The sequence below is a fragment of the Heterocephalus glaber genome, unplaced genomic scaffold (genome assembly GCF_053883595.1).
Source record: "Heterocephalus glaber isolate CG9 unplaced genomic scaffold, H.glaber_assembly_v1.0 deba00001606, whole genome shotgun sequence".
NCBI lineage: Eukaryota > Metazoa > Chordata > Mammalia > Rodentia > Bathyergidae > Heterocephalus > Heterocephalus glaber.
This window is the reverse complement of record NW_028258377.1, coordinates 2,656,945-2,683,302: the sequence shown is the minus strand read 5'-3', so window position 1 is coordinate 2,683,302 and position 26,358 is coordinate 2,656,945. Positions and strand designations below refer to the sequence as shown.

Genomic DNA, 26,358 nt, shown 5'->3' with positions numbered 1-26,358 from the left:
TTCTAAGAGGAAAGTTCATTGCAATCAATGAACACATTAGGAAAACAGAGCAAGCCCAAATAAATAACTTTATGAGAAATCTTAAAATACTTGAGAAACAACAAACCAGCCCTAAACCAAAATTAAGGAGGGAGATTATAAAGATGAGAGCAGAAATCAATGAAATTGAGACTAAAAAAAAATCAACAAATTAAAGAGCTGATTCTTTGAAAGAATAAAATAGATAAACCCTTAGCCAGACTCACTGAGAAAAGACTCACATCAATAAAATTAGAAATGAAAAAGGTGAAGCAAAGGATTTAGATCAGTGGCACCATGTCTGTTCACAAGTGAAAGGTCCTGAGTTCAATCTCCAGTAGAAAAAACGATAGAAAGAAAGAAATGAAAAAGGTGAAATCATAACAGACACTGTCAAAATCCAGAACATAGTAATTACTTGGCAAAATTATATTCCAATAAATAAATTTTGAAGAAATGGACAGATTCCTAAACACATACAAAAAAATGAAACTAAACCAAAAAGACATAAATATGCTTAACAACCCAAATACAAGCAATGAAACTGACTCAATAATAAAGAATCTACCAACCAAAAAGAAACACAGGACCTCAAGGATCCACTGCTGAATTCTACAAAACCTTTAAGGATGTTATAACACCAATATTCCTCAAGCTCTTCAAAGAAATTGAAAGGAATGGAGTGCTCCCAAATTCATTTATGGAAGCCAATATCACCCTGATCCCGAAACCAGTCAAAGACCCAACTAAAAAATAAAAGGCCAATCTCCTTAATGAATATAAATGCAAAAAATCACCTTCAAAAAGATCATCCTCCACGATCATGTCGATTTCATCCCAGAGATGCAAAGATGGTTCAACATATATGTTAATAAATGTAATACATAATATAAACAGAATCAAGGTCAAAGACAGTATCATCATATCAATAAATGTAGAAAAAGCTTTCAACAAAATCCAACACCCTTCATGATAAAAACCCTGAAGAAAACAGGTACAGAAGAACCATACTCAAATATGATAAAAGCTACTTATGACAAACCAACAGCCAGCATCACACTAAATGGGGAAAAACTGAAAGCATTCCCCCTAAAATCAGGAATAATACTAAAATGCCCACTATCACCACTCCTACTCAACACAGTACTTGAAACATTAGCCAGAGCAATCAGGCAAGAGAAAGAAATAAAAAGAATACAACAGGAAAGGAAGAACTCAAATTATCACTATTTGCAAATGACATGATATTCTACACAGAAGATTCAAAGAACTTCACAAAAAAAACTCTTAGAATTAATAACCAGCTTCAACAATATAGCAGGATACTAGATCAACACACAAAAATCATTAGCATCTGTGTACAGAAATGAACTCCATGAGAAGGAAATTATGAAAATAATAGCTTCAAGAAAAACGAAATACCTAGGAATTAACCCAACTAAGGAAGTGAAAGACATCTACAAAGAAAACTACAATATTCTGAAAAAAGAGGTTAAAGAGGACATCAGAAAATAGAAAGATGTCCCCTTCCCCAGTACCAAAAAAGAATAGAAAGATGTCCCCTGCTCCTAAAGAGGCAGAACCAGTTTCATCAAAATGGCCATACTCCCAAAACGGTTATACAGGTTCAATGAAGTCCCAATCAAAATATCAACAGCATAATTTACGGAACTAGAGAAAACAATCCTAAAATTTAAATGGATCCATAAGAAACTCAGAATAGCAAAAGCAATTTTGGGCAACACAAGCAAAGCAGGAAGCCTAGCAATATGTGACTTAAAGCTATACTACAAAGCAATAATGATAAAAATGGCATGGTACTGGAACAAAAACAGGTATATGTATCAATGGTACAGAAACTCCCCAGGCACAGTTATTTGATCTCTGACAAACAGGCCAAAAGTATATGCTGGAGGAAAGATAGCCTATTCAACAAGTGGTATTGGGAAAACTGGCAGAAGATTAAAACTTCTCTCTCACCATACATTAAATTAAAATAAAAATGGAACAAAGATCTAATAAACTTTAAAACAGAAACAGTAAACCTTCTGGAAGATAAAATAGGTAAAACACTTGAAGACATAAGTGAAGGAAAGGATTTTCTAAACAGAACCTCAATCACACAAGAAATAGCAGCAAGAATCAACAAATGGGATTATATCAGACTAAAAAGCTTCTGTACAGCACAAGAATCAATCAGTAGAGTGAAGAGATACTTACAGAATGGGAAAAGAAATTTTGCCAGCTACTCCTCAGATAGAGGACTAATATCTAGAATATATAAAGAACTCAAAAAATTAAACCATCCAAAATTAAAGACCCAGTCAAGAAATGGGCAAATGAACAGACATTTCACAGAGGAAGAAATACAAATGGCCAACAAATATATGAAAAAATATTCAGTATCTCTTGCCATTAGAGAAATGCAAATTAAAACAACACTAAGATTCTATCTTACTCCAGAAAGAATGGCAATCATTAGGAAATGCATAACAAATGCTAGCATGGCTGTGATGAAAAGGGAACCCTCCTTCATGGTTGGTGGGAATGTAAACTAGTACAACTGCTATGGAAATCAGTATAGAAATACCTCAAAGAACTGAAATTAGAAATTCCATATGACTCAGCTGTGCCCCTTCTAGTTATCTTCCCCAAAGAGCTTAAGACATACTCTAGCAATACAGGCATACTGCTGGCCATGATGGTACACGTATGTAATCCCAGCACTCGGAGGCGGAGGCATGAGGATCACGGTGAGCTCAAGGCCAGCCTGAACTACATAGTGAGACTGTCTCAAAAAAAAAAAAAATACATGCACACCAATGTAAAGAAGCACAATTTGTAATAGCTAAATCCTGGAAGCAGCCTGTATACCCATCAACAGATGACTGGATGAATAAAATGTGGTTATCTAGGGCCAGGGATTTAGCTCAGTGGTTCTGCCACCTGCTTCACAAGCGCAAGGTCCTGAGTTCGATGCCCGGTACCAAAAAAGGAAAAAAAAATGTGGTATCTATATATAAGGGAATACTACTTGACTATAAAAAATGACAAAATTGAGACACTTGTAGGAAGATGGATGCACTTGGAAAATATAATGTTAAGTGAAATAAACCAAATACACAAGCTTTAATACCATATGATAACTCTCATTTGAGCAGGGCAAAGCACAAAGAGAATAATAAAGGATGGATAGAAGGGGACATGGGGATGGATCTCTTGCAATAAGGAAGTGGTCCAAGGGAATAAGGGCAAGAGGTGAGTAGGAGGGGAAGAGGAAATAATAAAGATATGTCATGTACAAGAAACTAATAACCTCAATGAATATAAACATTATATGCCATACAATGAGCTAAGATTTTATCAATAAGGAATTAGAGGAGGAAGGAGTGAAAGAGGAGGGGAAGTAAAGGGGGTTAAAAAAAAAGCTGCATTATGTACATGTAACAACTCCCCAAGGTAACTGTAAACTGCATGTACTGCAAAATGTACTAATAAAATTTATTCAAAGTTTAGAAAAAAAAAAAGAAGCTCTTCAGGGAAGATCTAAAGCCAATACTCCTTAAACACTTTAAGGAAATTTAAAAGAGAAAGAGTACTATCAGAGTCATTCCTGGAAGCTAGCACTAACCTGATCTCAAAACCAGGCAAGGATACAATCAAAAAGGAGAACTAGGGCCGGGGATTTAGCTCAGTGGTTTGGGCGCCTGCCTCACAAATGGAAGGACCCAAGTTCGATTCCCAGTACCAAAAAAAAAAAAGGAGAATTACAGTTCAATCTCTTTAATGAACACAGACACAAAAATCCTCAAATAGATACTGACAAACAGAATGCAGCAAATCATCAAAAACATCATACATCATGACCAAACAGGTTTCATTCCAGGGATGCAAGAATGTTCAACATATGCTAATCAATAAATGTAATACGTCATATAAACAGAAACAAGGATAAAAATCACATGATCATCCAATAGACACCCAAAAAAGCTTCTGACAAAACACAACAGCCATTTTTGGTTAAAAAAGAAACTCAAGAAAATTGATATAGAAGGACCTTACCTAAATCTGATAAAAAAAAATATTTATGACAAATCTACCACCATCCTATTAAGTGGGGAAAAGGTGAAAACTTTTCTTCTAAAATCAGGAATAAAACAATGTCCACTCTCACCACTCCGGTTCAATACAGCAGTCAAACCATTAGCCAGAGCAATTCAGCAAGATAAAGAAATTGAAGGGATATGTATAGGAAAGAAGTCAAATTATCATTACTCCCAGATTGTATGATCCTCTCCATGGAAGACCCCAAAATACTCCTAGAATTAATAACCAAATTCAGAAGTGCAGAGTACAAAATCAACACACAAAAAACAATCACATTCCTGTAACCAATAATGAACCCTCTAAGAAAAAAATTAGAAAAACAATACCATTTGTTATAGCATCAAGAAAAATTAAATACTATACTTAGGAATTAATCTAAGCAAGGAAGTGAAAGACCTCTATAACATTTTAGCAGCTGTACCTCAGACAAAGGTCTACTATCTAGAATATATAAAAAATTGAAAAAAATCAGACCCCCCCAAATTTAAAGATCCAATTCAAAAATGGGCATCCGAAATGAACAGACTTTTCTCCGACAAAGAAGTAAAAACAGCAAATAAATATATAAAAAAATGTTCAACATCATTCGTCATTTGAGAGATGCAGATGAAAACAACACGGAGATTCCACCTCACCCCACAAAGAATGGCTGCTATCAAGAAATCAACCAATAACAAATGCTGGCGGGGGTGTGGGGAGAAAGGAACTCTTCTCCATTGTTGGTGGGAGTGCAGACTGGTGCAACCACTGTGGAAATCCGTATGGAGATACCTCAAAGAACTAGGACTAGAGGTCCCATTTGATCCAGCTATTCCCCTACTGGGTATCTTCCTCAAAGAATTAAAAGAATCATACAACAGCGATATATGTGCACCTATGTTTATAGTGGCACAGTTTGTAATAGCTAAGGTTTAGAAACAGCCCAAGTGCCCATCAACTGGGAACTGGATAAAGAAGATGTGTTTTTTTTATAAAATGGAGTACTGCTCAGCCATAAAGAATGAGAACCTAGAGTCATTTATAGCTAATAGATGCATATTGAGGCCATACTCTTCAGTGAAATAAATGGGACACACATGTGTAAATACCAAATAGTATCTCTAGTGTGAGAAATTGAAAGTGTAAACAAGGATGAAAATGATTAAAACGAATAACTGATAATTTGAAATAGGAAAAGGTCCAAAGGTGTGGGGGTGGCGGGAAGGGAAGGGGAAAGGGAAGAAGGGAAAGGAAAAATTATGAGAAAGAGAAAAAAAATGGAAACAAAATCTATGTAAATAGGGAAGGTTGGTGGGGGTGAAGGGTGCATAGGTAATGGGGACAAAATAAGAATCAAGATACATCATGTTCAGGTACAAACACCCAATGATAAATGTAAATGTATTGTATACCGAAAATGTACCAATTAATATATAAATAAAATTTTTAAAAGACCTGTATAACAAAAACTATAGTTCTCTGAAAAAGGAAATTGAAGACAGTATCAGAAAATGAGAATGTTCTTTAATTGGTAGAATCAATACTGTCAAAATGGCCATACTTCCAAAACTGATATTCAAATTTAAATGCAACCCAATCAACAAATGTTATGGCTTGTATCTAGACGTCCCCCCAAACCCTTATGTGGTCATACATGGAGTTTTTCTGAGGTGGCTAGATCTAGGGTGTGTGATGCTGGGATCAAGAATGTGATGCTGGGATTGATTCATAGTATGATGCTAGAATTAAGGCTGCCCCACCCTAAGTGTGAGAGCAACCACCCTAGGGATGGGTAGCCTGGATAGAATATAAGGGACAGAAAAAGGGCCACTACTTGCTTGCTATTTGCCACTCACTTCACTGCCTTCTGCATGCTACTGTAACAGCAGACTTAGTCCACAGTGTGGCAGCTCTTAGTGGTATAGCAAGATCAGGCCAAGAAGAAATGAGAACACACCCAGAGGTTGGAGGCAAGTTTATTACACTGGCAGACTGATAGGGAATTTCTCCACAAAGCGATCAGCCCAGAGCTGGCAGTGAACAGGGTTTATATGGGTTAGGGGAAAGGGAGTGGGGATACAGAAGCAGGACATTTATTATCAGTTCAAGGCATTTATCATCAGTCCATGTTTGAGGAAGTTACATTTAGTTTAATGATTTGACAGAAAAGTACACTGCATACAGACACTTCCTGATAACAAAGGACAATGAAGGAGGACGTGTGTTAGGTGTGGGAGGGGGTATGAGCTGAGGGTTGCTCTTTGTCAGGTCAGCTAGCCACAGGAAAAACCCTTGTTTTTGCTCAGAAATCGTTTTCCAGCTTCACTATGAACTGTTTCTCCTCTGCAATGGCCTTTTGCTATGCCACACTGCCTTGAAGCCAGCCAAATATGAACTGTGAGCTAAATAAACCTTTCATCCTTTAACTTTGGATGTCAGGTATTTTGTCTCATAAACAAGAAAAAAAGTAACTAAGACAAAATAACTAACAGCATTCCATACAAAACTAGAGAAACCAATCCTTAAATTCATATGGAAGCAGAAAAGACCCAAAATAGCAAAATCAATCCTAGGCAAAGCAGGAGGCATCACAATCCCTGACTTCAAGTTATATTACAAACCTACATTGATAAAAACACCGGGGCACTGACACAAAAATAGACATGTGGACCAAAGACACAGAACAGAGGATGCAGAAACAACTCCTGGCACATTCAGCCATATAATCTTTGACAAAGATTAGATATATATTTTACTGGAAGAAAGATAGTCTCTTTAATAAACAGTACTAGGGAAACTGGCTATACCCATGCAGAAGATTACATCTAGACCTGTATCCCTCACCAGGCACTAAAGCTAAAATGGATCAAAGATCTAAATGTTAAAACAGAAATAATATGCTGGAAGATAAAATAGGTAATATTCTTGAAGACATTAGCATTGGCAAGGACTTTCTAAACAGAATCTCAGTTGTACAAAAAATAACATCAAGAATCAACAAATGGGGTTATATCAAATTAAAAAGCTTCTGCACAGTAAATGAAACAACCAACAGATTGAAAAGACAAACTACAAATGGGAAAAAATGTTGCCAGCTATTTTTCAGAGGACTAACATCTATATTAAAAACTCAAAAAATTAGATGCCCCCCCAAAATAATAGACCCAATCAAAAAATGAGAAACTGAAATGTATAGAAGAAGTATAAATGGCCAATAAAATAAAGTTCAACATCACTAGTCATTAGAGAACTGCAAATTAAAACAACACTGAGATGCCATCGTACTCCAGAAAGAATGGCTATCATCAAGAAATCAGACTTTAACAAATGCTGGTGAGGCTGTGGGGGAAAAAAAAAGAAAGTCATTTATATTGTTGGTCAGAATGTAAACTAGTACAACCACTACAAAGGCAGGAGAGGAGGAGAATGGAAAAAAGAGTATGTTTTTGTACATGTACCAATTCCGACAATAAATGTAATCATACACTGCAAACATGTACTAATAAAACTAAAAATTTTAAAAATTAGGAATGAAGAGGTTTAAATGAACTATTGAGGTGCTCTAATCAGACAACTGTAGTACAAGATCTACAATCTTTTAACTTGTAGGTCTTAACAACTCAAAAATAATTTGGAAAATATTACTATAAATTTTAGATACAGAAGGCAATAAATAAGGCAGACATGCCATAGGACATAAAGTAGTAGTCAAGAAAACCTAATCACATGTATTTAAATTTTTCTTTAGGAGAAAGTCAAAGGTCTTAGGGCCAGGGATTTAGCTCAGTGGTTCCGCCGCCTGCCTTGCAAGCACAAGGTCCCGAGTTCGATCCCTGGTACCAAAAAAAAGCAAAGTCAAAGGTATTTAGGTAGGATAGGTTAAATATATGTAATGCATGAGACAAAAAAAAAGGTTAATTTTATTTTAAGATGGTTACAAATAGATAAGAAATGACAACCCCTTCAAGTATCAAACAAAAAAAGATTTGGCAAAACATAAAAATTCACGGAAGAGAAAACATAAATACCCTAAGGCTAAAAAGATTTTTAGCCTTAATAAAAGAATGGTAATAAAAGTTCAATCAATGAGATAACAATTCCTCACACACACACACACACACACACACACACACACATATATATATTTTTTTAATCTTCATAATTGTATTAATCACTTTCTCATCACTGGGGAAAAAAAATACCCAAAACTCACAACTTAGAGGAGGAGAGTTTTATTTGGATTCACAATTTTCAGAGGAGTCAGTCCATGGTTAGCTGGTTTCAAGGCAGAAATGGCACGACAGGAGGGCATGACAGAAGAAAGCTATTCACCCCAGGAGAGCCATGAACTCACCACTAATCCAAGAATGAGCACAATTCCCCAGTACAGCAGTCACTTTTAAGAAGTCCCACCACTGAATACATGAAAACTATTGAGGAATATTTTAGATCTGAACCTTAACATTGCACCCTGTAAAAATCAAAAAGAAAGTTAAATTCTTCCAATATACAATGGCACAAGGTAAACATTTCCATTTCAAAAGCAAGGAATGAGGGAATAGAAAAGAATCAGACCAAAGCAAGACTAAAACCCACCAGGCCAAACATGAAGTCCTGCAGCTCCTTAGTCTACATCAGGAGCATAGAGTGGTAAATGTGAGTTTCAAGGGGCTTGGACAGCCCTACCCCCCGGCCCTACTTGCTGCAGCCCACTTGGCCTGTCTTGGGCTGGCTCCACTCACGGCCTGAGGCTTTCTCTGGAGATGTTCCATATTCCAGGCATCTAGCCTCCTTTACCTGGCCTTACTTGGCCTCCTTTGCAATCTGGGTGAAAGCCTTCCTATCCTCACAACTCTTGCATTCTGTATGCAAGAGTAAAAACAGCATCACACAGATACGACACTGAAGAGGTTTCAGTTCATAGCTGTCTGGCTCCCAGACAAGATAGCATAGCAGAGAGGCACTGCAGTAGAGAAAACATCCATGGCAAAGCAGGGCAGGCAGAAGCCAACAAGCAGCAAGTGGCAAGCGACAACCCTCTATCTGTCCCTTATATCTTATCCAGGCTACCCACCACTTACACACTTAATCCGAGCATTGCACCCTTGATCCCAGCAGCACATATCCTGGATCCAGGGTATGACTGCATGAGGCTTTGGGGGTTCATCTAGACACAACCCACAACATACTCCAAGTTTTTCCCTTAACTGGGTTACTTACTGCTGACCTGTAAATGCCTCATTTTTGAAATCTGAGAACTTATTAGTTAATCTTTAAAATTCCCTCCAGTTCAAATATTATATTACTACTTTGCCAAGGGATTTGAGAATTATCCCCAGAAAGAGAGATGAGTTCACAATAAAGAATGAATGGAATTAGGAAGGCAGGGAATTCCATACCAAGAACTTTGATAACTCTTTTATAAGTATCCTTTTACATACAGCTAAATCACAATTCCTATCATATGCTTTTCTACCACATAGAACAATGATGGCGAACCTTTTAGAGCTTTCAATGACACAAACAGCCTGCTATGGCACATGTGCTATAGGTCTGCAGCCACTGACCTAGAATCACACACCAGATAGAAGCAAATGTGTTCAACTTAACTACCATATATATAAATAATATCTACAGGCTTAGAGATCATCCTGATGGCCCATGAGTTACACAACACTTCAACAAATGGCTGAGAGGATCTAGAAAATGCACATATTTTCTGTCAAAAAAAATTATCAGTGATATGACAAGGTCAAAAAGTAAATTCCTAATATAATAGTAGTCCTTTGGTACTCTGGATTAACACTCAGTTGTTCTAGCCGTGTCCCAAAGTCAATGAAGTTTCATGGACATGAAATAATTACTTTGCTGTGGCACTAACAAAGAGCATGTTTACCATAAAGTCCAGTACAGTAGTCACTTAACACAGTGAGTACAACACACTGTTCAGAATCTATATCTCAATGAGGAAGTGCTGTTCCTTACTGCCCAAAATCTTTTACATAATCACCTTTGTTTGCTAAAGTGGAGGGAAAATGAAAATGCAACTTTTGAGGGGGAAAGGAAGCATTAAAAAGGCAAAATAACTCCCAATGCCAATAGAAAAATTTTTTTAAGTTTTGGATAAAATAAAAAGGAAAATGATAAATTTGGCAACAGATAAGATATGGAACATAAACGAGTTCATAATAGCTCTATGTGGACACAAGAAAAGTTTTAATGGAAATTTCTTAGCCAATGAATGCTCCCAGTGGTGCTCTACTTACCAAGTGAGAAATTAAGCTTTAATGTAAGCCTTAAAGTCAACAAAGCAAAGATATGTAAATACTCCATGGAAATATGTTTATGAAGAAAGCCAGAGGTCTCTACAAACATTTCCATATTCACCTTGGATTTATTCCTAGCAAATGTCAAGAGTCTCATGTAAAATTCTTCTGAGGGAAGAGATTCACTGCCAAATGGTCTGGATTAGAATTCCAGATTAAAGGAGGCAAAGTTAATGGGTTTGCATTACAATTATTTCATTCTTCAATTATGTAAGTATGAAGTTCACATATGGTTACCTGCTTATTAAACTTATTAAACATTTTCTTTTCTATAAAGAAAGCAACACTACGGACTTTAAATCCGATTTTTGCTTTCCTTCCTGGCATTTTTCTCTATTGTATTTGGAACAAAATTGTTATACTACTACAGAAACTGAATGCATTAACTAAATTGAGTAACAGCTAAGACAAATCTATGAGGAAAAAAACAAGTGTGTAGGTGTATGTGTATTCAGGATGTGGTAAAAAAAAATCACATTTTGAAATAAGACAATTTATACTACATTAAGTATCTGGGAAAAATTGACCTAATTTTCTTTTACATTTTTAATTTCTATTTGTGAGCAAGAAATAACAGCTATTTTTAAAATCTATATAGACCACTGACCTTCAATGAACCAAGAAACATATAACCAAAGTTATAAATATTTATAAATAGACAATTGATGCATAGTAGGGTTTTATTTTTGTTTTGTTTTGTCTTTTCTGCCCATCCATGCTTCTAAGTCACACTTCTGAGAACCACAACCCATGTGGTCTGAGTAACTTCCTAATGTATGCAGTCCTGTTATCAATAATGATATCACTCTCCACCCTAACACCAACCACAGGGCCATCCAGAATTCTACTTTGGGAAAAAGAACTCATCTTTCTATTAAGATAAATAAAACCAGGATTCATCTGCTCCTTCCTACAGGCAAATTCCAACAGCAGAAAATAAGTAATTCATTCATTATAAAACAAAATCAGGGCTGGGGATTTAGGTCAGTGGTTCTGCCACCTGCCTCACAAGCACAAGGTCCTGAGTTTGATCCCTGGTACCAAAAACATAAAAAAGAAAAGAAAATCAGACCAACACAAAAGGAAGCAAACCTGAAAGACAGAGCTGCTTGAGAACCAAATCCAATAAAGCCATTCCTACTGACTCAGTTACGTGACCTATACATTAATTTCCCTTTTGTTTTAAAGTTAGATTTCTGTTCATTACACATGAAAGGGGCACATTACTTTTAACTTATTTGTATCCATCTATAAAATTAGGACTATAAGACAGTCTAGTTATATAGTAAAATAAGTTTACTTTCATTCAGAAAAGCCAAGAAACAGGTTTACTAATTAAGTGAACATTGTTATACACTAAAAATTATCACGTACAAATGGGCAATTTTCAAGAATTAGAAAATGAGGCTGGGGATTTAGCTCAGTGGTTCTGCCGCCTGCCTCACAAGTGCAAGGTCCCAAGTTCGATGCACAATACGAAAAAAAAAAAAATTAGAAAATGATTTAAATGAACAAATTTTGTTAGTGTTACATGATGTAGTATAGTACTCATTATAAAACTGAAGGAGACCACCTGAAGATGGTTGTTGAGCAGGCTTTGATTATATTCAATTGGCTTATACTTATAATTCAGAGCTGATCTAAGGCTTAAGTGCACAGCTTAATGGCTGCAGCTGGCATGCTGCAGCTGAGCCTAACCCAGGTCAGTGACACTGGTGCCTGTATGAGCTGATAGCATCTGCAGCTGAAGATCCCATGATTCTTGCTCATCCTCTATAAAAAGTTAATATTAATCTAAGGGAAAGAGCAAGTTCCCCTTAACGTGATTCACTTCTTGCAAGAATGCTTTGTTCTGTTGTTGCTAGGCCTTGCTCGCATCAGCACCTCTGATCATCACCCCACATACCTGACCATACGCTCCTCCCCCCCGCCCCCGCTGCTTTTTACTCAATAAAATACTGGCAACTCCGAAGGTTCAGGGTGTTTGCTCACTAGAAGCTCTGACCTCTTGGGCCTCATTTCATCTACTATTTATCTTTGTCTTCATTCCACGTCACATACCTTATTGGGGGTTGGAGGCTTCATTGGGGGGGTCCCTGATAAAAATCATTATAATTATCATCACTTCTTGGCCTTTTGGCTAAGATCAAGTGTAAAAATCATTATAATTGTCAATATACTTATCTAAAAATAAATGTATGGTTATTTTTAAAAATACTTTTTTCAATTCAATTTACCTATTAATCTGTTTATATATTCATGTATGCATCACTTAACAACAGGGATTCAAAATGGAAAATGCATCATTAGGCTACTTTATTGTGCCAACATTTTGTGAACATCACAAACTAAGATAGCTGTGGTGCCACTAGACTGATGCAAAGTTACAGGACCACTGTCCTATATCAAGACTGTTATTGACCAAAAAGTCACTGTATGTCACATGACTGAATTTTTTTTTTTTTTTTGGTACCGGGGATCGAACGCCAGTCCTTGCGCTTGCGCATCAGGTGGCGAAACCACTGAGCTAAATCCCCGGCCCTGACTGAATATTTTTTTAAAGGAGTAAATACTGAAACTTCTCTGTTTCTTTGAAACAACTTCTATGAACATATATTGTAGGACTGAACCATACTCATATATTTGGGCTGGATACATGTGACTCTAAAATCCATGCATATGATTATTTCTAAGATGATACATTATATCCCAAGTATATTAAGATGAAACTGTCTCAAGATATATATGTAAATGAATGTTTATAAACTGAGTTGGGTTTTTAATTACTATTAATTTTGTTAAAAATTCAGGGAAAAAAATCTTGTTGGTCTAAAGCTGGCAAAATTTCAATTTCAAGTAATAAATTTAGATATGTATTCCTTACTCTCAGGTATGTAGAAACACATAATTATATACACACAAACATGAGGGAGAGGGAGAGGCCATCAGGAAAATATGGCATAATGTTAACACTTGAGGAATCTGGGTAAAAGTACACAAGATTATTCTTGAGATTTTTCTCTAAATTTGACATTATTTCAACGTAAGTTTATAACTTTGCATCTGGTCATGTGAATTCCAGGGTAAATTATGATTTTATATAATTTTTCTATTTTGTGAACTCTGTTTTCACATCTTTGGCCTATTGCTATCTTCACCTTTAACTTTCACTTTTAACAACTCTAAGCTTATCAAGCCTTTTTCTGATTCATAGTTTTCCAGAAAGCCATGTTTTTTCACTCTAGTTTGCAATGATATATCAAACAGTCAAATCTGACATTTTTCTTTAGAGTATTTTGCATTTATCCTATGAATATTGCTCATCTCAAGGTTAAAAAATACTAGCCATCACATTTGCTTCTAGTTTGGAAAAACCAAGAAAAAGTGAAAGCAATAATAGAACTGGGGAAATTATTCAATTTATGTATTTCCCTATCTGCTATTCAATTTAAAAGAGAAAAATTATTTTAGTTAATTGCATTTTTAAGATAGATTTTAGTCGGGCCAGGGATTTAGCTCAGTGGTTCTGCTGCCTGCCTCGCAAGCTCAAGGTCCTGAGTTCAGTCCCTGGTATCAAAAAAAAGATCGATTTTAGTCTTTTTAATTGACTATGTGCTTCATCTCTGCAACAGTCATACAGTTACCATAAAAATGAAAGATTAGAAACGTAGATATGACCAAGTAATGTGGCAGACACCTATAATCCCAGCTACTAAGAGAAGCAGAGGAAGAAAGATCACAACTTCAAGGCTAGCCTGTACAACAGAGCAGGAATCTATCTCAAAGAAAAGTGGGAAAAAAAGAAAAAGAAATGTAGATATGGCATATCCATTAAAAATTTTTCAAATAAATGAACTAAGAAATTTTACAGATTTATCATTTTTGTTAAACTTTCCCTGTATATTAGGTGATTGCTAAATGTAATGAGAACACAAAATTTTACCTGGAATAACTAGTCTAATGGTATCCATGCCTTTTATAAGTTGGTTCCTACACAACAAAACAAAGATCAACAAATATTCAAGAAGTTAGAAGAACCTTAAGGAGCTATGCTACATAAATAACATGGGTAGATTTTTCCATTTAGAAGTAATATCTCACTGTGGTTAAGACCATAAGCCTTGGCCCTCAAGTAGATGTGTTCAAATTACAGATATGCTGTAAAATAGTTTATGTGAAATATGCTGTAAAATAGTTTAAATAATAAAGTTATTTAATGTCTCTGTTCCTTGGTTTCTTCATCTGTTATCTAAGATAAAAAAATTTATTACCTGATGTGATTTGGAGAAATAGTAAATAAGTAAATGCATGCAAAGCACTTGGAATTGGAACCGGTGCATTTAAAACTATTCAATACATAAGCTACTTTTTAGAACTAGTTCATGTATTTGAGTCTCAGCTAAAAAATCATGTCAGCAGTTTCATTAAAGGAAATGAAAACCAGAAAAAAATTGAGATAAAAACCTCAGAAGTCAGAGTTTCACTATTACTCTTCACTAAGTGCATGACTTCTATGTACCCAACAACAGAGCAGATAAAAACTACTGGAAATTCAAAGATAATGCCATCAAAAATACATTTGGAGTGAAACTGTTTCACATACCTTTTTCAGTATCATATAGCGCAAGTACATCAAAAACAAATGCATAAAAAATGCAGTTAACAAAAAAATGATAACACAAATCCTTACTTCCCTAGAGCCTGCACATTTTTATATTCATAGAACATGGATTTTTGTTCATGTTCATAAGCAAAATATGGACAAAAACCTACTATGTATTTATCCACAAAGAAACCATAAACTTATCCAAACATTTCAGCCAATGTTCTTTTATCACAATGCAACAAAATCAAAAATAAAAATAAAAGTGAGCAAAGATATTATAACCTTTGGGAATTAAGAATAACTGAAAATCCACAAATATAAACAAATCAAAATTACAAATTATTTCAATGCTATAGACAGAATAGTTAAAACCAAAACAAAAGGACACAATGAAAGTTAAACTAAGAGTGAATATTGCAGTCTTCCCTCCCTTTGTTATTAAAGAAGGAAGTCAGCATTTATAATAAAGGAACCTGGTACTTGTCTTGGTCAGCTCAGGCTGTCACCAAAATATCAAACTAGGGTGATGGCTTAAACAACAGACATTTTTTTTTTCTCACAGTGCAAGATGCTGGGAAGTCTGATATCAAGATGGCAGCATGATCAGAGTCTTGATGTGAACTTTCTAGTTTGCAAATGAAGTCAGCTTGCTTTGTCCTCACATTGCAAACAGAAAATGAGACAGCAAAAGAGTGGAAGATAGATTAGACTATTAGACCAGATAGATAGATAGATAGATAGATAGATAGACAGATGATAGATAGATAGATAGATAGATAGCATGTCTCTTCTTGTAAAGGCAGTAATTCCATTATGAAACCTCTACCCTCATGACTTATCTCCTACCAAAGGTTCCATTTCAAAGGCTATCACATTGAGAGTTAAACTCCATATGAATGTGGAGGAACACAATGTGGTCCACAACAATATTCTAAAGTATGCTGGGAAAAATGGATATCCTATGCAGACAAATGAAACTAGACCCCAATCTCTCTCACCATGTACTTAAATCAACTAAGAATGAATTAAAGGCTTAAATGCAACATCCAAAACCATAAAACTAAGAAATAAAAACATGGAGGGAATGCTTCACAACACTAATCTGAGCAAAAATTTTAAAAATAAGACTTCAAAACCATAGACAACCAAAGCAAAAATAGATTAAGGGGATCACATCAAACTAAAAAGCTCCTGTATATCAAAGGAAATGATCAAAAGAGCGAGGAAACAATTTACAGAATTGGAGGAAATATCTGCAAACTATGCATCTAGGAAAAAGGATTAAAATTCAAAATTTTTAAGGAACTCAAACAGCTCAAAAGCAAAAGAAAAAAATCCAATTTAAAAACAAGGGAAAGACTCCAATAGACATTTTTTAAGAGAAGACATACAAATGGCCAACAAGTATATGAAAAATGCTTGGGCCAGGGATTTAGCTCAGTGGTTCTGCCGCTTGAGTGCAAGGTCCTGAGTTCGATCCCCGGTACCAAAAAAAAAAAAAAAAATTAAAAAATGCTCAAGATCACTAATTAAAGGAAATGTAGATCAAAACCAGAATTAGATATAGCCTCACCCCAATTAGAATGGCTATTTTCAAAAAGATAAAAACCAGTAAATGATGGCATGTACCTGGTTAAAAGACTACTCTTATAAAGATGGAAATATAAATGAATAAAGCCATCACAGAGAACAGTACAGAGGCTCCTCAAAAAACTAAAAACAGTCCTCTGTCCTGCCGACTCCAGTGTCGCATGCCCAGAACCTCCTCCGGCCAGCCGATGCCAGACGGAGATCACCACACAGGCCCAGTGGTATCTGAATCTGCACAGCAGAGGCACCAAGGGGCCATAAAGGCCACGGTTATGAGCTCCAGAAGATAGAGCAGAAGTGAACAACAGAGAGAGGGCCTCTCTGAGGCTCCTTAATGAAAACTGAAGCCTACCAGGAAAGTGAAGAAAATCTCTGCAATAAAGGCACACTGGTCCACAGTGGCTGGTAAATTGATGGGATTAGCACCTCCCACAGAAACCCAGGCTCACTTCAGGGGAGGGACAGCTAAATCCAGCAGTAGAACCTTGCAGAGTTCAATCCTGCAAGAGGTCAGGGACCTCAACTTGGGCCTTGCAGCCAGAAATCAGCTTGAATCTAAGTGAACTACAGCTGGTTTGCTGAGACTAATAGACTTAGATCTTTGCACTGCTGCCCACGTTGTCTACCAGGACAACAGAGACATACCCTGAGGGAGGCCCTTTTTTTTAAATATATATATTTTTTTCTTTTCTTTTTCTCTCTTTCTCTCTCTCTCTCTTCTTGTTCTGCATTTCTCTCCCTCTTTGTTCCTGTTCCTGTCCCATTTCAGATTGTTTTTCTCTCTTCCCTTCTCTTGACTGTCACTATTCTTATAGGAAGGTGAATATAGTTTCTAGCTTCCCGATGGTTGTTAGTTTGTTCTGTTCTTGTCAATGTTCCTTCACTCTGTCTCTTCCTCTTGCCTTCAACAGTCTCCCAAAATTTCCATGATCTTCATGTGTCCTCTAGCCTCACTTCTAATGTTTTCCTCTCCTTTTATCTCTCAATCCCTCCCTCCCCAACCTCTTCTAAATCCTTATCCTGAAGGGTAAATTTGCTATATTGAAGGGTTTATTTACTACAAACATATTTTGGGCCTGTCCTCCACTTTGATCTAGCTCACACCATAAAAGGTGATGGATTAATTGCTACCACAAATTATCATTTTCTAAGCTGCGTTTGATGCTATTGTTGTTGCTGATTGTAGCAACTGGGCTAAGATGTCGTGACTGAACTAATTAGTTGTCCTCTCTAGTATACTGAAAATGAGATTGCCTAAGAGTCATTAGAGACTCAAAGCCTAAAAAGACCAGCCATACCTGGAAGATATCTCTGAGAAGCAATCACTCCATGAGGGCTCTAAACACGAGAAATAAAGATACAATAAGCAATATTGAAGTATCAGCCCAGGAATTAAACCAAAAACAGCAGCAACAACAACAATAGAAATAAGAAGATAATGAAGCAAGGTGCAAACCCAGGCTTCCAACTCGCTAAAGGGAAATTCTGGGGGAAACGAAGTGGAAAAATCTGATCATCAACCAACCACCTGGACATCCTAAACTGATAGCACAGAAAGTAACAAAACAGATGAATGAGGCTCTAGAAAAATTCAAAACAGAAATAATCTCCCAGATAACTACAGAGATGGTGAGCAGAATGAAAGACATGATTAAAGACTCTAGAACAGAAACAGATAAAAAAAATACATGACCTCAGGACCATGATGGAAGCCATGAATGCTCAGCATAGGAAAGAAATGGAAACCATGAACACCCAACATAGGAAAGAAATGGAATCCATGAAATAGATTCAAACAGATATCCAGGAGATTAAAAACTCCACTGAAAATATTCACAGCAGATTGAGTGAATGTGAAGACAGAATATCAGATACAGAAGACAGGATTGCAGTTAGTGACCATGAAAAGAGAGATTTCTTAAAAATAGTAAGGGATCATGAGAAATTGATTCAGCAGTTGTTAATGATGCAAAGAATAACATAAGACTGATAGGAGTCCACGAAAAAGGAGAAAGCAAAAATGACATAAAAAATCTGTTCACAGAATTAATGTCAGAAAACTTCCCAGAAGAAAAGAATTTGACATACAGATAAATGAGGCATATAGAACTTCAACTAGCAATGATTAAAAATAAAATCTATACCTAGAAATATAATGGTCAAGATCCCAGAAACCCAACGGAAGAACAAAATCCTATAAGCAGTTAGAGAAAAGAAACAAATCACATGCAAAGAAAAGCCCATCAGAATCACAGCGGACTTTTCAACACAAACCCTCAAGTCAAGGACAGCCTGGAGTGAAGTATTTCAAGCCCTAAAAGAAAATAACCTCCCACCTAGATTTTGTATCCTGCAAAATTATCTTCAAAAATCGATGAGGAGGGGCTGGGGATTTAGCTCAGTGGTTTCGCCGCCTGCTGCGCAAGCGCAAGGACCCAAGTTCGATCCCCGATACCAAAAAAAAAAATCAATGGGGAAATCAGATACTTCCACGACAAAGAACACTTGAGAAACTACATGAATACCAAACCAGCACTCCACATAATTCTAAACAATATCCTAGAAAAAGACAATGAGGGGCACAACTCCACTAGGACCAACAGAGCAAAGCCATCAGTCAAGGCAAGAAATTAAAGGGAAAGGGGGAAAAATAAAAAATAAAAGAGTCAAAAGCAGTAGAATATCATGACAAGGATGAGTCAATATATATCAATTATCGATATTAATGGCCTCAACTCACCAATCAAAAGAAATACACTGGCAGAATGGATTAAAAAGCAAAATCCAGGGGCCGGAGATTTAGCTCAGTGGTTCCATCACCTGCCTTGAAAGCATAAGGTCCCAAGTTCAATCCCCAGTACCAAAAACAAAAAGCAAAAACAAATCAAAAGCAAAATCCAACAATATGCTGTATACAAGAAACACAATTAATACAAAAAGAAATTCATAGACTGAAAGTAAAAGGATGGAGAATAACTTTCCATGTGACAGGAACCCGGAAAAAAATCAGGGGTAGCTATTTTATTTACATAAAAGGTAGATTTCAAACCAAAACTAATTAAGAGGGACAAAGAAGGTCACTACCTCCTTGCAAAGGGAACAATCCAAGAGGAAGAGATGACAATCATAAATATATATGCACCAAATACTAGTACTCCCAACTATACAAAACAGGTATTAATGGACATGAAAAACCAAAGCACTAATACAATTATAGTGGGAGACATCAATACTCCTCTGTCACAAATAGACAGATCATCTAGACAGAAAATCAACAATGAAATAATAGAACTGAACCAAGCTTTTGAGAACAAATGGATTTAATAGATGTCTACAGAGTGTTCCACCCCACAAAATCTGAATATACATTCTTTTCAGCTGCACATGGGTCATTCTCCAAAATAGACCACATGCTGACTCATAGGACATTCTTAAATAAATGCAAATGAATTGAAGTCATCCCCTTTATATTATCAGACCATAGTGCAATAAAATTGGAGATCAATAGCCTAAGAAACCACAAGAAACCCACAAACACTTGGAAATTGAATAAAACTCTCCTGAACAAACAATGGGTCACAGAGGAAATTAAAGAAGATATTAGACAGTTTCTACAATTAAATGATAATGACAATACAACATACAGGAATCCATGGGACACAATGCAAGCAGTTCTACAAGGGAAATTCATAACAATGAATGCTCATACTAGGAAAACAGAGAGCACAAATAAACAACCTAGTGCTGAAACTCAAGCTCCTAGAAAAAGAAGAGCAAGACAAACCCAAAGCTCATACATGGGAGGAAATTATAAAGATCAGAGGAGAAATCAATGCCATGGAGACTAAGAGAATGATACAAAAAAATCAATGAATCAAAAAGTTGACTTTTTAAAAGAATAAAATCAATAAACCCTTAAACTTATCAAAAAAAGGAAAGAAAAGGCTCAAATCCATGCAATTAGGAAAGAAAAAGGCTAAGTTACAACAGATCCAGCAGAAATCCAGAGGATCATCAATACCTACTTCTAGAACCTGCACTCTAATAAAATGGAAAACACAGAAGAAATGGACAGATTCCTCGATACATATGAATTACCAGAGTTGAATGAAGAAGATACAAAAATCCAAAACACCCCAATTGCAAGCAATGAAATTGAAACCATAATTAAAAATTTACCAACAAAGAAAAGCCCAGGTCCTGATGGCTTCACTGATGAATTCTACAAGACATTTAGAGAAGAATTATTGCGACTATTCTTCAAATTCTTCAATGAAACTGAAAGGGATGCAACATTCCCAAATTCATTCCTGGAAGCAAGTGTTACTTTGATTCCGAAACCAGGGAAAGACCCAACAAAAAAAGAGAACTACAGGCCAATCTTCCTAATGAACAGAGATGCAAAAATCCTCAACAAGATACTGGCAAACAGAATACAGAGGGTCATCAAGAAGATCATACATCCTGACAAAGTCAGATTTATTCCAGGGATGCAAGGATGGTTCAACATACGTAAAACAATAAATGTAATACACCATATTAACAAAGCCAAGGACAAAAAACATACGACCATCTCAATAGACGCAGAAAAGGCATTTGACAAAATCCAACACCCATTCATGATAAAAACGCTACAGAAATTTGGAATAGAAGGTCTTTATCTTAACCTGATTACGGCTATCTATGAAAAACCAACAGCCAACATCATACTAAATGGTCAAAATCTGAAAACTTTCATGCTAAAATCGAGAACAAGACAAGGATGTCTAGTATCACCACTCCTGTTCAATATAGTTCTGGAAACATTAGCCACAGCAATTAGAAAAGAGAAAGAAATAAAAGGAATAAAGATAGGAAAAAAAAAGAAGTTAAACTGTTATTATTTGCTGACGATATGATACTCTACATAGAAGACCCAAAAAACTCCGCCAAAAGACTTCTAGATTTAATTGACAGATTCAGTAGAGTAGCTGGATACAAGGTCAACACTCAAAAATCTATAGCCTTCCTGTACACAAATAACAGACCCACTGAGAGAGAAATTGGACAAATAATTCCTTTCACAATAGCATCCAAAAAAAATGAAATATCTAGAAATCAATCTAACAAAGGAAGCAAAAGACCTCTACTCTGAAAACTATAGCACTCTGAAAAAACAGATCGAAGAGGATGTAAGAATATGGAAAGACATCCCTTGTTCCTGGGTGGGAAGAACCAATATAGTGAAAATGGCAACTGCTATATAGATTTAATGCAATCCTGATTGAAATTCCAATAGTATATTTCACAGAGCTAGAGAAAACAATCCAAAAATTCATTTGGAACCAGAAGAGAATAGCAAAAGAGAATAGCAAAAGCCATTCTACACAACAGACACATGACAGGGGGTATCACAATCCCCAACTTGAAACTATACTACAAAGCCACTGTGATAAAAAACAGCATGGTATGGGCAAAGAAACAGATCCGAGGATCAGTGGAATAGATTAGAAGATGCAGAAACAACTCCAGACATACTCAGCCACCTCATCTTTGACAAAGAAGCCAACCATCCTCACTGGAGGAAAGACAGCCTATTTAATAAATGGTGTTGGAAAAACTGGATTTCAACCTGCCGAAGATTAAAACTACACTCATATCTATCACCATGCACTAAACTAAGATCGAAGTGGATTAAAGATCTAAATATTAAAACAGAAACACTAAACTTGCTGGAAGATAAGTTAGGTAGAACTCTTGAAGATATCAGCATAAGAAAAGACTTTATGAACAAAGCCTCAGTAGCATGGGAATTAGCACAAAGAATCAACAACTGGGATCTCATATTATTAAAAAGCTTCAGGGCCGGGGATTTAGCTCAGTGGTTCTGCCACCTGCCCCGCAAGCACAAGAACCCGAGTTCAATCCCCAGTACCCAAAAAAAAAAGCTTCTGCACTGCAAGAGAAACCACCAACAGCACTAAGAGACAACCTACAATGTGGGAAAAAATTTTTACCAGCTGTTCCTCAAACAAAGAACCACTATCTAGAATATACAGAGCTTTAAAAAAATCAGACCCCCAAAATTTAAAGACCCAATTCAAAAATGGGCATCTGAAATGAACAGACATTTCTCAAAGTAAAAGCAATAAATGAACATATGAAAAAATGTTCGACATCACTGGTCATTCGAGAGATGCAGATGAAAACAACACTGAGATTCCACCTCACCACAGAAAGAATGGCTGCTATCATGAAATCAACCAATAACAAATGTTGGCAGGGTTGTGGGGAGAAAAGAGCCCTTCATTGTTGGTGGGAGCGTGGACTGCTGCAACCACTGTGGAAATCAGTATGGAGATACTTCAACAAACTAGGATTAGAGGTCCCATTTGACCCAGCTATTCCTCTGCTGAGTATCTTCCCAAAAGAATTAAAAGAATCACATCACAGCGATATGTGCACCCATGTTTATAGCGGCAACAGTTTGTAATAGCTAAAGCTTGGAAACAGGCCAAGTGCCCATCAACTGGAGACTGGATAAAGAAGATGTGGGGTTTTTTACAAAATGGAGTACTACTCAGCCATAAAGAATGAGAAATTAGAGACATTTATAGCTAAATGGATGCATATTGAGGACATTCTCTTTTTTTTTTTTTTTTTTTTTTTTGGTGCTGGGGATCAAACTCTGGTCCTTGCAAGCGGCGACACCACTGAGCTAAATCCCCAACCCTTGAGGACATACTCTTAAGTGAAATAAATAGGACACACATGTGTAAATACCCAATAGTTTCTCTGGTATGAGATACTGAAAAGGTATAATGTGAAATAGGAAGAAAAGGTCCAAAGGGGTAGGGCAAGTGGGAGAGGTAGGGGAAAGGAAAGAAGGGAAAGGAAAAAATATGAGATAAGAAATAAATGAAGGGCCATGGATTTAGCTCAGTGGTTCCAGAACCTGCCTCACAAGCGCAAGGTCCCAAATTCGATACTCAGTACCAAAAAGAAAAGAAAAGAAATAAAATAAAAGCCTTTGCAAATAGGGAGGGCAGGGGAATGGGGAAAAAATAAGAACCAAGATACATCATGTAAAGGTACAAGTTCCCAATGATGAATGTAAATGTATTGTATTCCTAAAATGTACCAATAAAAGAATTTAAGAGAAAAATAAAAACTAAAAACGGAACTATTATTATTACACTACCAGGTATATATTCAAAGGAAAGGAAATCAGTATGTTGGAGAGATATCTGTACTCCCATGTTTACTGCAACACTATTCATAAAAGCCAAGGTATGGAAGCAATCTAAGTGTCCATCAATGGATGAATGGGTAAAGAAAATATGGTATATGTACATAACAGCAAACTACTCAGCCATAAAAAAGAATAAAATTTTTTGATTTGTAGCAACATGGACAAACTTGGAGAAAATCATGTCAAGTCAGGTACAGAAAAACAAAATGACACACGTTCACACTCATATGTGGAATCTAAAAAGGTTCACCTCATAACAGAGAGTAGAATAGTGGTTACTAGAGGACAGAGGTAGAGAGTGGGGGGAAAGGGAGAAACAGGTCAATGTGCAAAGTTAGGCAGAAAGTTAAGTTCTGATATTTAACTGCACAGCAGGGTGACTAAAGTCAACAATATTGTAGAATATATTTCAAAACAGTTACAAGAGAGAATATGACTGTTTCCACCATAAAGAGTGCTATGTTTGCAGTGATGGGTATGCTAAATAACCTGACTTGATCATGACATAATGAATACATGTATCAAAACATCACATGTACCCTGTAATATACAATTAAACTTTTATAAAGGGCAAGATAAATAAAGTAAAAAATAAAGTATAAAAGCCATCATAAACAATCTAAGAGCTTAGACTTCTAAGTGCTCATAAAACAGAAACCTCTTTTGAATATTTATAGAAAACATATGTGTTTGTGTATATATAATTAGAAATAAAAAACACTTTTAGGAGAATAAAATATTTAGGAATGTATGTTAATATATGCCAACCAATTTGCTAACTTGGAAAGAAAAAAATTCCCTAGAGAAATAAAAACATTATTTTTAAATGAATCCAAATATAAGAAAGCTTGAATAATTTCCATAGAAGAGTCTGAAAGGATTTAAAAGCTACCATTTTTAAAGTGACCAGATCCAGATGGTTTTATCAATGAGTTTCATCTAATTTTTTTTTAAGAGTAGGAAAATTTTACTGAGAGAAAGATAGCTTCTGTCTAAGAGAGACAGAAGGAGGACCAGAAAATGGGTTGCCTTGAGTTCCATCTAATTTGTTTGTTTGTTTTGTTTTTGGGGTTTTTTTTTTTGAGATAGGGTCTTGCTCTGTAGTTCTCCATTTAACTTTTAAGGAGCAATTAATTCCAATATTATTTAAACTATTCCAGTCCATAGGAAAAAATTAAAATGTTTCTAATTTATTTTGGAATGTTAACATTACTTTAATACCCTAACTTGATAATAAAAATACAAAAAAAATAGACTGTATTATAAGCCAATGCCATTAAATAAAATATAATCCTCAGCAAAATATCTCAAAATGTTTTGATAGTCTCCTCAGTAGAGTTCATTTCAGAAACACAGAATGATCCAGTATTAGGAAATGTATCACAACTAATAATTAGAAAAATTGAATGAAAATTCATATCATAATAATTTTTTTTCAAAAAACTTTAGTCATTACTGAGAACTAGGTAATTCAGTAATTAAAGTATTTAAATATGACAATAGTCCTTAATAAAAAAACATTAATGCATGTAGAATAAATAATCCTGAGGGCCAGGGATTTAGCTCAGTGGTGCTGCTGCCTGCCTGGCAAGCTCAAGGTCCCGAGTTCGATCCACGGAACCAAAAAATAAATAAATAAATAATCCTGAGATTTCTCTGATTAAAAGTCTCTGAAGCGCTCCCCCCCACCCCTTTTTTGGTGGTTTTTTGAGATAGGGTCTCACTATGCAGTTCAGCCTGGCTTTGAACTCACAATTAGTCCAGGATGGCCTCAAACTCAGTGATCCACCTGTCCCAGACTCCCAAGTGCTGAGATACAGACGTGTGCTACCACGCACAGCTCATGTAGCTGAAAAACTCAATATACCAAAATGTTTACCTGACAGTGAAGTATGGCAGTAGTAGTTGGAAAAGTATGACAAATTTGAAATTTTATACATATATAATAGAAACATATACACCTATATCAAAAACAAGTATATACATATCTATGTACATAATTTTACACATAATACAACTACATATATAAAAATTTATGTATATCACTTCACAAAAAACATAATTATACATTTGTATTGATTCTCTATTAAAACAGTAGTTTACCTGTTTGGGAAGTCGGAACAAGGAATTTTTATAGAAAATGTCCTTAGCCTGGCTCCATGTACCATCAATGATGATGATTGTAGAAGGATAGACAGGAGAATCTAATATAAATTCTTCCAAATTAGCAGCTTCAGCCCCTGGATACAATATTAATGTACCAGACTTCCGGCAGACAGTTGAAAGTTCAATATCTCTTAAAAAAAAATTTTTAACATACTTTATTAGCTTGTGGGGAAAATAAAGTTTTATTACGTTTATTGAATTCCTAATAAAAGTTCTCCTCTAATTATCTGCTTAAATAAATATACTAATTGTTAATAAAATATGAATTAAAAGTCTCAAAATTTTGTTCAGTCTGAGTCATTAGCCGCAATTCTGCCACTCTCTAAGCTTTCCAA

At 35.8% G+C, this 26,358-nt stretch overlaps 1 protein-coding gene across 3 annotated transcripts in view; it reads right to left on the bottom strand.

The window, feature by feature from the left end:
• The window catches only part of Dtwd2 (DTW motif tRNA-uridine aminocarboxypropyltransferase 2), a 90,891-nt gene that overhangs the window by 43,445 nt on the left and 21,088 nt on the right, over positions 1 to 26,358 (bottom strand). For all 3 annotated transcript variants that reach the window (XR_015444715.1, XM_087194681.1, XM_004836162.4), the window contains exon 4: positions 25,961 to 26,153. Coding sequence is in view for 2 of the 3 variants with exons in the window: in XM_087194681.1 (XP_087050807.1) it covers positions 25,961 to 26,153 (193 nt within the window). In the remaining variant the exon portion in view is untranslated. The remainder of the gene's footprint in view (positions 1 to 25,960; positions 26,154 to 26,358) is intronic.